General features: G+C 42.0%; 1 protein-coding gene across 8 annotated transcripts in view; it reads right to left on the bottom strand.

Moving 5' to 3' along the window:
• Positions 1 to 12,677, bottom strand: part of LOC111246921 (uncharacterized) — a 70,642-nt gene that overhangs the window by 2,596 nt on the left and 55,369 nt on the right. For 3 of the 8 annotated variants that reach the window (XM_086983743.1, XM_086983742.1, XM_086983741.1), the window contains one exon: positions 12,100 to 12,215. The exons of 2 other annotated variants lie outside the window; for them this stretch is intronic. In XM_086983743.1, coding sequence (XP_086839869.1) covers positions 12,100 to 12,215 — 116 coding nt within the window. Of the gene's footprint in view, positions 1 to 6,946; positions 7,219 to 8,141; positions 8,228 to 12,099; positions 12,216 to 12,677 lie in introns of those variants that run through there. 3 more of the 8 variants (XM_086983745.1, XM_086983744.1, XM_022797314.2) reach the window with 2 other exon arrangements.

The following is a 12,677-nucleotide window of genomic DNA, read 5'->3' as shown; positions in this document are numbered from 1 at the left end:
GTCGTAGTCAGTCAGGAGTAGGTGTTAAAACATACTAGATTATTTAACTTTACATATCAGCTTTAATATGCACTCATATGCTGTATTCGAAGGAACGCTTATTTTCTTTCTTTGTCTTTACCTTGAGTTCCCAGCTTCCACGTGCGTCTGATACAGGGTATGTGGAATATATAATAATATTTGCTAGACGTCAGCAATGCATAGGTTTAAATAGTTGCGGGAAATCAGGTAAATCCTGGATAAAAGTATCCTAAGACAACTAAAAAACTGATAGGTTCGCCAAAATTATTTTTCTCTTAAAATTATTTGAACTTCTTTTAATATCGAACGTTTGTTTACCTTACAGATCATATAATTAGAACTAGCACAGAAGCCTATTTTTTTTTTAGTATACATACATATATCACTTCATTTTTTTAATTTTTTGCTGGTAATGTTTAGGTCGACGCATTGCTTGACGGTGCATACAGATTTACATTTCAATACGCATGTTGAATTAAATTACTGAATCAAGTGTAGAAAAACATTTTTTTTTAAGATTTGAGAAGTTAGCCACCGTTTTACTCGGACTGGTCCCCTGTGGTTCATCTTTGTCCCAGAAAGCACTGCTAAATTATTCATATAAATCGCTGTAAAAGAGTAAGCCCCTTTCTTACTATATACTGCGTGCATGGGATCTTATTGACTGTTCGTCTTGATTTTTGTTCTACTTCCTGTCGACAGAGATATATACTTAACTCTTCAAATCGGTAACCCACTTCAGTTCTATATACTCTGACATAATAACATAGTGCACACTACCAATTGGCCACTCAGGAATCACATAGGAAAATGGCCAGACACATTATTTGTCGAGATAAAAGTAATCGCAAACAGCGTTAGTGTACATATGCATGGTCGTTGTATCTTCCATAAGCTATTGCCAGAAAGTCGTTGACTGCATGTCAGTGCCATGATGGCCGACCATCACAGTCGTCCAGAACCAACTGTCAATCAAGCAACAGAATTTCCCCCCAGACGCCAGATCGATGAATAAACCGAAAAAAAAGAACGCTCCATAAGGAAAAACGTTGTCAACATGAATTTCACACAGACCCTTTGGTGTGCATGTGCCGAATTCTGTGTGCGAGTGTGTCTGCGTGCCACGTTCTTACGCTAGCAACGGTGGAAGGTTATCGTCGGCCTTTCGATGACTTCCACAGAATGAGGTGCTTAAGCTACAGTTTGATAAAAAGAACAAGAACAGCAACAGCGACGGCGGAGGAAAAGCAGCAGTGGTGCACTTCAAGGAAACTTTTCAGAAGGAGTACACGTTGTGTCCCTCGCGAATATAAAAACGCTTGGGGCTTCAAACTTAATTAGGGTTTCATCATTGCGTTATCGACGCAAGAACACAGCAGGGACAATGTATTAGTGAAAACGGTATGCATTGTAAGTATTTTTCGTTCAAATCCAGCAATAGTAAACAATCGGACTATCGTATTTAGCTAATTGCGCTAACCGACAGGGAAGGTGGCTCCGATGAACGATCCTTTCGCTCCATTGAAAAAGCAAAGGTGTTTATGCGTACCATATGAATATCACGGAATGAAGCTAGAATCACACTTAGTGCTTCAATTTAAGTTAGGAAGGCCTTAAATTACTATTAAATTGCTTATTATTCTTAATGTAGGTGTCGTTCACCGATAACGAGTGTTGCTAACGGCACTTTAACCGATGAGAAACCAAAAACAATTCCAACAAGTTATTTAGTACCCAGAATTCCTAAACAGGCTTCACGTATAGCGAAGGCGGCTCAAGGGACCATCACTATTTTGTACCATATCAGAGAGCATGAATATTTCGATGTTGACAACTGTTAATTCTAGTTGCACTAAATGTTATTCCGCCTACATAATTCTAGAAACGCGTTAACATTCTGAAACAGCTGATCAGTATCTCGGATTTGTTGAAAGGCGATGGCGACGGAGGCACCAAGTCTAAAATGAACTGACAAGTCAAGGTAAAGTACTTCTGTTCCAGTTGACAGACGCCAATTGCTTTTAGTCCAGAGCGATGCCTAAAGGCAATGCCGAACGAAAAATTCAAAATACTCTTTAGGCTCACCTGGGCTTCGCCTCGGCCTTCAAACAGAAATGGTATCGCTATCACCGTCATCATAATCAGTCATATTATCGATCCTGCTTACTGGACATTCTGTTTCGTACTTCATTCCATTATAGCCCTTCCCTTGTGTTATTTTGTGTGAACATTTCACAGACGATCACTCTATTTACCCTTATTTCTTCTAAGTTATTGGCTGTATCTTCGAGCCTGGCTAATTCATGTCAATTTTTCTTTTTATCTATTCTCGAATGTACATATTATCTTTCGTCGGATTCACTGGACGGATGTCTTGGTCGATCGTCCGCTTAGACGAAACCCCGTAACGACGCAAGAGACCCGCCTCTGTCCAGTGGCTTTTTGGTAGGTAAGTTCCTCATAGCAGTCGAGTTTAGGATTATAGAACACAGAGGAAATTCAGTCTGGTACTCCAAGGAAAACAAGGTCGCTAATACAAATCGCTCACCCCCTACTGACTCCATAATCAAGCTAACTATCTAAATGTAGGCGATAAGTATTCACATATGTATGTGTCGGTCTATGTATTTCGATGTACCACATTTGTATGCTTTAATTAAATATGTTAAATTTAACTTGAAATTGTTGGTAATCTTTAAAGCAATAAACTTTTGCGATGCAATCGACCGTTTGATTTCTCCATAATAATTACTAGCATTACTATGTTAATTACTGAAGAACATCTACTGTGTAGTTACGCTACTATATAGTACACACCACAAAAATTTTGCCAGGTCTTATAATAATTGCGTTTGAAGCTGCCGCTTTCGATTTTGAAGGTTAGTGCATGAGCGAGACACTTCTTATAGCTAGATTTACTCGTGCATTGAGATATATATTAACAATTATACTGTTATTCATTATGAGTCTTGTATGTAAGGTAATCGCTCGCCTTTACAATGGCCTTACGAAGCGGCGTAGCCGAACATCGAAAAATACCAAATAGTAGAATCGTCGATGCAATCCCTACCGAATGGGAATAGGGAGTTGTGCCGAGCTTTGTCGTCCCTGATACGCCTAACAAAAGAAACAGACCGTATCTAGGCGGTCTCTGCACGAGCAGATAGCTGGGGTCTTTCTCGAACTCTCCTAAACTATACCTGTTTTGAGCCACTTGATACTACAACGAGCTAACATCCCCGCTTTTGCTGTTCTATTGATGTGTTCTTTGATTTTTTTCGAAACTTATATATTTCCTTCCTTAGTTTGTTTCATGAATAGGTGCCGTGTCCTATTTGCAAAGCTTGGCCGCCTCACTCATCGAACACTAGCCGCTGGTGATACTCTATGGATGCACTGGATATGCGCGACCGATGTTCGAGTCGATTTGGTACAATTTATGATCATGGCTAGATGCCCGTTTTTCGCCGCGCTATTTTTATTGGCCTCGTTTCTGCAGTGCTATGAAATGCGCCGGATTGTCCGTCGCATAGCCTTTCTGCCAAATATACCAATACCTTTCTACCAAAAGTAGAGACTGCCTACTTCTATCTATCTTGGCTGGCGTTTCTATGCAATTTCCCCCTATCTGGTGCCACCTTCCTTAGCCTCTATTTTTTCCCCTCATTTAGTCATGATTTTTTTTCGTGCGTCAACCTCGGTGTCTCACAGCGAAGAACGACAGCTGTTCTAAGCAGTTTCTAGAGCTTTTGAGTTCGGACCAGCTTCCCTATGCACTATCTATAGGTGGCAGTGACAACGACACCTATTTGGCCTTTAGAGGAAACATAAAAAAGGAAAAAAAGAGTATCTATGCGTTCACAGTCTCGTGTGAACTTATGTAGCTCTATATAGGAAAGGTGTTCACATTGTTCGCTTGAGACTTATACCACTCAGCTTTCAGTTTAGATTTTTTTCCTATTTTTAGGAGTCCGTTTTACTTCCATTCCTTTTCTTCTGAAGTGTATCAGTCGCTCGGTTCTCTCAAAGCACCTTTTCGGTAAGGCTAGACTGATTGGCGCCTGTGAGGATTACCACATAGACACGCGACAACAGGTACGTATACGGCATGCACATTGGAAACAATGCACATAGATACGCGTGCAATTTGAACAGCACGCAACTGAACGATTTTTTTAATGACCCATCGTTGACCGACGTTTATACTGTGAGAACGGAAAAGAGCCTTCTGAGAAGGGGCTAACAAATGTGCGAAAACCCAGAATGATTCTAAATACGGGAAATGAAAAAAAGTGTGCAGCAGAAAAAGAGTTAAGTGGAAAGAACTGCAGCCCCAGAACGTGGTGGAAGAAATAGCGGTAACGGAGGTATAGCAAATGGTAGCAATCGTTATAGACGTCGACAGAATGTAACAACAAAAATTGCATTCCCGACACTTTTGCTCCTTCTGGCAATGTACATCTTCCAGATAGCTGCTCCCTTTAGTTAGTTTACGATTGATAGTAGCTTAACTGCATATAATTGTAGTGCTTGAGTAGAACAGGGACGCAATGCTGGTAGGGCTGACATAGAGTGACCGGCAGGTAAGTTAGCAAGATTGGCGATGCCTGCAGCCATAGCATTATGGCTTTGTTACGGATTGATTGCGGTAACAGCGACGATAGACTGAGTGATTATGAGGGTGCGCTAGAGAGCAAAAAGGGAAAAGCGACGAAAAAGCAGTTCCTCGCGTGGCGGGGCACTCAGGGGCGACACTGAAAAAAACTTTACAGCAAGTTCCAGAAGTTGCTGGGAATGGTAATGTGGATGCTTTGCATGGATTCGATGGATTCAGGGTTATACGACTGGATCCTGGCTGGCTTTGCCTAGACGTTGAAAAAAAGTGAAGAGGGGTCATCTCGGTAGGTTGTGGACATTAAAAAAAGGAGAAGTGGTGTAAGTGAGAGAAAACCTCTAGAGTCCAAAAGTACATAGTAAGAGTACTCGCTTAGTTTATGAGGCGATCGTTAGTATAGACAGCCCGAAGAGAGTTGACAGGTTAAGAGCATGTCTACGTGATTCTCGTGCCAGGTATACCAGTGTGCTTTGATCAAACAGATAAAGCTTCCAGGAGTTGTATCAGTGGCAGCATTAAGTAAAAAAAGGAAAGGAATGATACTTTATTAAAGAATAGAAAAAGCACCCAGCTCGTGCGCTGCATACGAGTGGTAAAAGAGCAAACGGGAAAAAAAAAACGAAAAAACTAGTAGTGTTTTTTTATGTGCTTCTATTTGATTTCTGTTCTAAGAACTCAATTAGAGGAGCCGCTATGGAGAAAATAGTAACGAAATATGTTAGGCGGTAAAGAAAGCGCATGTCTATGCGTTAACGTATCATCCCTCTTTTCAATAACATAAGATGAGTAATATAAGATGCTTTAGATAGAAACCCTGTTTACTTTTCTAGATTCGACCAGTTCTCGCAGCTAAAAACCTTTGGCAATAATTGACTTCTATTCGTTGTATATTCATGACAGTCTCTGTGTTTCTGTTTACCGTTGATTCCTAGATATGTTACACGGAATGGGATTTTATCTGAACAAACGAATAAGTTTAACAAGTAATAGAATAACAAACGAACTTGAATAAGAAAAAAAAATACTATATTCATTATTATGTTCTCTCCTAGGCCCCCTCAAAATACCAGCTGTGCTGGACTCCCTCAAATCCTCGGACGTAAATTCTAAGACTAATAATTATTAACCTTGCAGTTAGATCAGCGCAATGTCAGACCCTATGTTAAGGCGCACATCTCGGATCCGAATTCAATAACTGTCATCCCAACTTTGATACTATAACCAACGGCTTCGGGCCTAATACTGTAAACGAATAGCAAAACATCATTCACGAGACTTTGTTAATGTAGTATATCTGTTATGCATGATTTGTGCTATCAGTATCTGAAATCTGGTATGATAGTTTGTCAATGACCATGAAATTAACTATCGTAGTGGCAACCCACGGCACGCCAAAGAATTGCAATATTGCCCAGCCATGCCCACCACAAAGTTCGTTAAAAACGTTTCAATCTCCGTTGAAATTATATACGGTACCGCATAGAAAAACATTTTGAGGTACTGAAGTACTTCGCACGACTCGAGTTCCTAATTGTGACTCCCATGGCACATAACAGAGGTGTAAACTAATCTTTTTACTTCTGATAGATCGTCCGCCACAGGAACTCTTCAGAGCTGAACCGTGTGACTCGTTAATTTTGCAACACATGATATACTGTAAATAATTTAATCGGTTGATTTTTAAAGTTTCTTGCCATAAACATAAAAACGACGCAAGCTAAGAATCCATAAACTGCCTATTATTATTATATATTATAAACTGATTATAAACTGCTTAGCTCACTGTAAAATTTCCCTCATGGAGACCCTTCCACTTTTTCACTAGAGTTCCAGCCGTTCGAAGGCTCTGTTTACGACATGTGGTCAGCCCCTTCAAACCTGCAGCTTGTTCTCGAGCTGATATTATAAGAGCCTCTCAGGGTCGCAAGTATATCTATTTTGTGGGCCGTCAATGACAGCCAAGAACGATCAAAACTAAACCTTTCGTTACATTCTTCGATTCCATGTATTTTGCTACTTCTCTATGCAGCTATGAGATACAGGGGTGAATAAGATGAACAGGTTTTCAACTGAAATCAAAATGGAAAAAGTGGCCTTTCGTATAGTTCATCGCTCGTTAAGTTGTCGTCGATGGACTGGAACGTGATTTTCTCATCGGTGGATGGGTAGTAAGTCTATCTTTAGAAAAGTACAGCCACTTACTTTTTGCTGCGATTTCAACAGTCAAATAACTAATGTGTAAAGGTGCTCGGCCCTCTTCGTTACTTCCTGGACACCATACTGTTATGAAAGACGATGGCAAACTCTTACCCGCAAAGATGAGACGGACTGGAGGTAAAGACCCGAACGCTTTTCTGTTCAAAAGCTAGCGAGGCAACGATGCAAAGAAAGATGTAAAAAAAGGACATACACTGTGATTGATGCGCAAAATGAGCTGGGGCAGCACGATCACAAACGATCACACTGCACAACGTCACTCTCTTTTTCTCCACCTTTCCTGTTCGCAGCCGATTCGCCTTATTTACATTCAACGCTGGAGAAAACTAATGCATTGGCAGATATCTGCCCAGGGCCCCAAAGGCTGTTCCTTCCGGACTGGAACGGTACCAAGAAGGCAAGCGATTTTGTAGTGCTTTGTGGTCTAATGTTAAAGTTTGAGAGGTCGCAGGAGAAGGGAGAGTTATGTAGTTAGATTATAAAGTGTTGGCCGGGTACATGGGCCTGGTAGTTTCCAAGCAAGCAGCTTGGCCGGGCTGGCTCCCCCACAGAGCGTTGAATCAGCCAGTCAGGAAACCCCTTATAAACGGGTAGACGGGCAAGCAATCGACAAGCATTCCAAGATTATTTTCTTTAATTTCCTTCCAGTTAGTTTTGCCGTTTTCCGCCTGCTAACATCTGCGCGGTACGCTTCATTTTCTTTGGAAGATGTTAGTTAGGGTTTAACAAAGCGCGCAGCAGGAGCGAAGCTAGGTGATTTTGAGACTTCAGCAGTCAGCTTCTCTCCTTCAAGGCTACGGAGAAATCCAGGGCGGTGGGTTCCGCATGGCAAAAAGGCATGGCGAAGGCAGAATCCATCCATGCAAGTTGTGCGGTGGTCCACCTTTTATCATCTGGAGACGGAGAGACGTTGCTTGCGGGATTCTACGCGACGAGCAAAGGCTGCCACTAGGCTTATCGGCAGAGTGATGAAAAAGGCGGAAGAAGACAGATAGATAGGGATCGAAATCAACAACCAATGTTTTAGAGTAACTACATGCACTTTTCCAGAAGTATAGTTAGCCGTCAAGCCACTGCTATAACGACTTGTCAGGATGACTTCGCAACGTATAACTAACGACCTGGCATCAACGGCACCGGAAACGGCGGGCGATATCGCAACTATGGCGAATAGCTATCATATATACTACTACTGCTAGCACTCTTACAAGGTGGTAGTAACAGATAAGTCGGGGGTCCAGGACCGCATGATAAGGGTGAAGAAACACAGTTTGCTTGCCATACGTACGTGTTCCTCCAGCTGCCCCGAGCAGCGGCACTGTTCGACAATCAGTTATGACGTCTGTGATTGTAGGGTTCAGTTCAGCCTTCCGCCTGTTTGTTTCAAAAAGAAAGTATCAGTAATCGTTTTTCGTATCGAAGAACTATTATTGATAAATATAGGTGGGTATTATATGATGAAATAGTCTGTGTCTAGAATGTTAATAAGGATGAATGCAAGGCTAGAGCAGGTTTAGATAGGTCACAATTATCGCAAACGGCACACACGAATACTCCTTCAGGTCCCATTCGGCTATCCTGTGTTGTGAGGCATTTGCTTGTTCCGTACGCTAACTGTCTTTTGCCGTAATAGGTACTTAGCTCTGCTGAGACTCCTAACGCGGAGCCCTCTTACAGTTTAGTTCCTAACGCTTTGCTATGGAAAGACCTGAGGAAGCTCAGAATAGAAGTTACCGATCTTTTATGGAACAAACTGCATTGCAGACGATTATATTGGAGGATGCCGTACTATATACCTGATAGGTTAGGGCTATCATACTAGAATTACTGTCATACTAGAAATTAGATGAAGATTACAGCGGTTTGCTTCAGATACTTATATGACCAATAGCATATTATTCTGAAGAACCTCTGTTTAATTTGAAAAAAAAAAGTGCACTTTATTGATATATATATCTCTTTTCCAAAGAGATGAAATTTCCGTCTCCCATAAAGTGTGCCAAGTGTGCAAACATACGTCTGGACAAATCTTCGCAAAGCCAATAACGATAACTTCATATTTCACGACTAACTCTATCGGATCGATCTGGCGATTACATTATAGATAAATCGTGCTTCTATTGATTATATCGTTGTATATGGTGTAACTACAACTGCTTCGGTTCTGATTAGCTAACCAATTTTTATGTGTTCACACGCATGAGTACCCTATAGTGGAACCTCAGAACCAACAATCAACCAAGCAATAATCAGCTGGTCAGCTAGCTCTTTAGTTCACCCTATTTTGATTCAGATAAAGCTTGGATATCGTAATACGCTTAAAAATGAAAGCTCATTTCTAATTAGTAACAAGAAATGCTAAAACTACATGAGCGAGCTCATTCGTACAGATATACTAGTTATTACTAGAAACACACAATTAACACTATTCTAATAACATAAACAGATACGCACACCGCGTCGTGTGCATGGTGACGCACTTTTTTAAGCCATCAAACAACTTTCCTGGTAAACGGTTAACAATACATTTTCTACCCCGTTTTTTTATTAGATCTGTCACATAGTATATTGACCAAGTGCCAATTTTCTCAGACAGCAGCCCTCAAAAAACGTTCATTCGAAACTCCTTTACATGATTGTATCGATCATGACATATCGGTTATTCTTGCCGCTGTATTCGAGTTGGGCAGATTTCATTATCAGACGAAAAAGCTGCTCAGCTCAAAGATTAATATAGACGAAGAATAACTGATAGATTGATAGATATAATAAGACAAGTCAGCAATACCCCCCAGGGTCGATGCGTTAACGACTTACGGCCTTTCCTAGTTTCCCCGGTTCGCCTTTGCTAAATATGTTCTCGCTGCACGCCAGCTTTTATTTGAAGTTCCACTTCGACGCCTTTTCATCGTTTCTTTTCCGTCGTGCTAAGTTTTTCTAATTTCTTCATCGCCGTGCCTATCGTCACGGCCGTTGATGGCGCACTTCTTGTTATTATGGTCGTTTCCGCAGGCTCCGTTGATACTGTCGCAACGCTTGTGACTGTGTCTGCTACAAATACATGACACGCGTTTGCACGCTACTACGTCCGGTCGTTGTTTTGTCGCATCTCCGCCCATTCGGGTCTAATTTTATGCATCATCAGTGATCGTGCCTTTAGCAGATACTGCGTCCGCCGATAGGCAGTAGTGGACACTATTTCACTGTCGTCGGTTGAACGTTGCTGGAGTCTATACTGGCCGGCCTTCATACGTAGTTTTTCGTTATATCTCAGGCAACGTCTAATCGTTGGTAATATTTGTTCACAGATTATCGTTGGGAGATTAGCTGTTGCTGTAAACGGAACGTCGGTCTGCTACGTGCAGACAGTTCACGTAGAGATACTAGAACATAGGCATACCGTGCTTCGGTGGTTGTAGGGTCAGCCGTAGTGAAATAGTATGTTCACACATGCATTAGCTGTATGCCGTTGAGCATCTTCAGAGTCGTTCAATAGTGCCGTGTCCATATCGACAATGCTGTATGGATCTATTCATTAGTGTTTGATTGTGTGTAGCTGTATCACAGATGCCCCACCGGTATAATGGCTGAAAGATGCGCCCTGTTCGCGGGTATAAATGAAGTTCCCCTCATTCTTTCGTTTACCGAACTGGCCTGCTGAAATGACACTTTTTACTTAGACCATAAACATCAGAGGGGCTGTTTCCGTTAGGTCGACATTTATCGATTCCTTGTGCCGATAGGCTCTGCGCTATTACGTACACTTACTGGTCGAGCAGCAATTGAACGATAGTGAAAGGTGAGCGCATGCTAGAAAAAGAACGAAAAACCGACAAAAAAAAGACGGCCCGTTTCAGTTTAGTCATACCTTACTAATAATACCACAATGTAGTATCCGCGGTATTTAGCATCGTGTGAGCGCAAGTCTTCGTTGTGGGCTGCCGAAACAAGTCCACGGGAATGGATATTTATATACGGAATCACCCAGCATAAGCAACTCAGCAGTCGAGCGTAAATATCTCACTATACGCAATCGTACTGTTTGGTCGCATTAGGAACATTTAGTGATGTCATTGCGACTTGTCGCGGTGAAACAGTGAACTGTAGAAAGCAGACGGAGGAAACGGGGTCAAATGAGCTGGCCGTGGGCCCTGTCTCATCGGTTGCGCTTGTTGTCGATCGCCCTTTTTCCCAGATCGCCGTACTTCGTACGCCGTCCGCTGTACGCGGCTATCCACGCTACACGTTGTGGTAACAGTCAAGCTTTAATCAGTCTCTGCTTATTCACCGCCCACGTCATTGCGTTTGCTTTGGTGTTTAAGGGAATTAGCTTTTGATGGCACACTACGTCGTTGAACGAAAACGGACCTTTCCATCGCTCAAATCCTAGACGCTTCTTTCGTCTACATGTTATATACCCTTTTTCGACAATAGGTCTAACCTCACGTATCCACTTTACCCGGGGCACATGTTTTGTAAACTCAGCTAATAGACAGAGGCTAGCTTAAGGTTTGGCTGGGCTAACAGGCTGCAAACATACACAAGGGTTGCGGCTATTGCCGCTCGTGCAACTCTAACGTGGCTTTTTTTCATCCAGCTTCGTCCACGCTTCCTTAGATTTTCTCTTTTTAATTCTGAGTTTCAGATTTTTGCAGAGCACTGTTTAAGCCTCATGTTGATCGAGCAGAAAAATAGCTGGTAGCCTTCTAAGCAAGGATTGGAGCTCTTGTTCTGATGTTAGCGTTGGAGTGGATGAAAAGTTCTGTTTCAAGAAGGGCCACACCACAACGGAAGGGCAACAAACAAAAGAAAGAGCTAGTTAATTGGGCTGGATTTTACTGTTGGCTCCGCAAGAATCATGATAAGGACGTCTATAAGCCGGCGGATGCTGAGTACATAAACCACTGACTTAGCCCACTCACTCTATAGTGCAAAGAATATAGAGAGAATAGACTCCCGCCAGACTGTCAAATAGAAAACGACAGAATCTGAATGAACTTGCAAACGCAGAAGTAGCCAACAGCAACAGTTTTCGCAGTAACGGAAAACAACGGTACTGGAGGCAAACGGTCGACCAACAGACATGCAGACGTAAAGCTGAGCAGAAGAGAGACGACGGAATACAACGGTCTTGGTGCAGCTGGACAAGGAAAAACAGAAAACCAAAGTGGATAAGTAAATGTGTTGAAGAAAGGACGCAAATCCAGGGGTGAAAAAGGCATAGGACGAACAGCCAGGCAACCGACCGGTCAAATGACTTAATCCAACGTTTCGGGGCCAAGGTCGTACAACTGGTTCAAATGGACGTCGCGGAGAGGTCAGCGGGATGAAATGGAGCAGTGAAGATTGCTGACGAAAGACACTGAAATAGATAAAGTAAATTTATGAAAAAAAGAACTGGCAATAACACGTTTATTTTGGTACTTGCCACTAGCTCTACTGTAAAAATGGGAAAACTGAGCAGGGGCAAAGAATGATTCACGAATAAAATTCTAGAGAAAAGGACGAACGAAAGACAAGGCGAAGGAAGCGCCTCGTTATGTCCTAGAGAAGTTTCCATTCACTGGCCAGAGTGGAATTCCGGTGGCAATGGAAAACGCTACAAGGTAAACGAAAAGGGCACCGACGTAAAAAATAAAAGAGTGACAGTTGTTGATAAAGAAAAGGCTTCCAATTAGCTATGCCTCGTAATCTTTTTTGCTTGTTAAAATAGGTGCCACGATTCAATTTGACTGAGAAAAACAAAGGAATGACCAAGAATAAAAGTAATGCAACACTATGAGGTAATTTATATCATCTTAGGAATGAACGTGTCTCGAAAAAA

Source organism: Varroa destructor, unplaced genomic scaffold (genome assembly GCF_002443255.2).
Source record: "Varroa destructor unplaced genomic scaffold, Vdes_3.0 BEIS01000003.1, whole genome shotgun sequence".
Classification (NCBI taxonomy): Eukaryota; Metazoa; Arthropoda; class Arachnida; order Mesostigmata; family Varroidae; genus Varroa; species Varroa destructor.
Note: the sequence above shows the minus strand (reverse complement) of the source record. Positions and strands in the feature narration are given on the sequence as shown.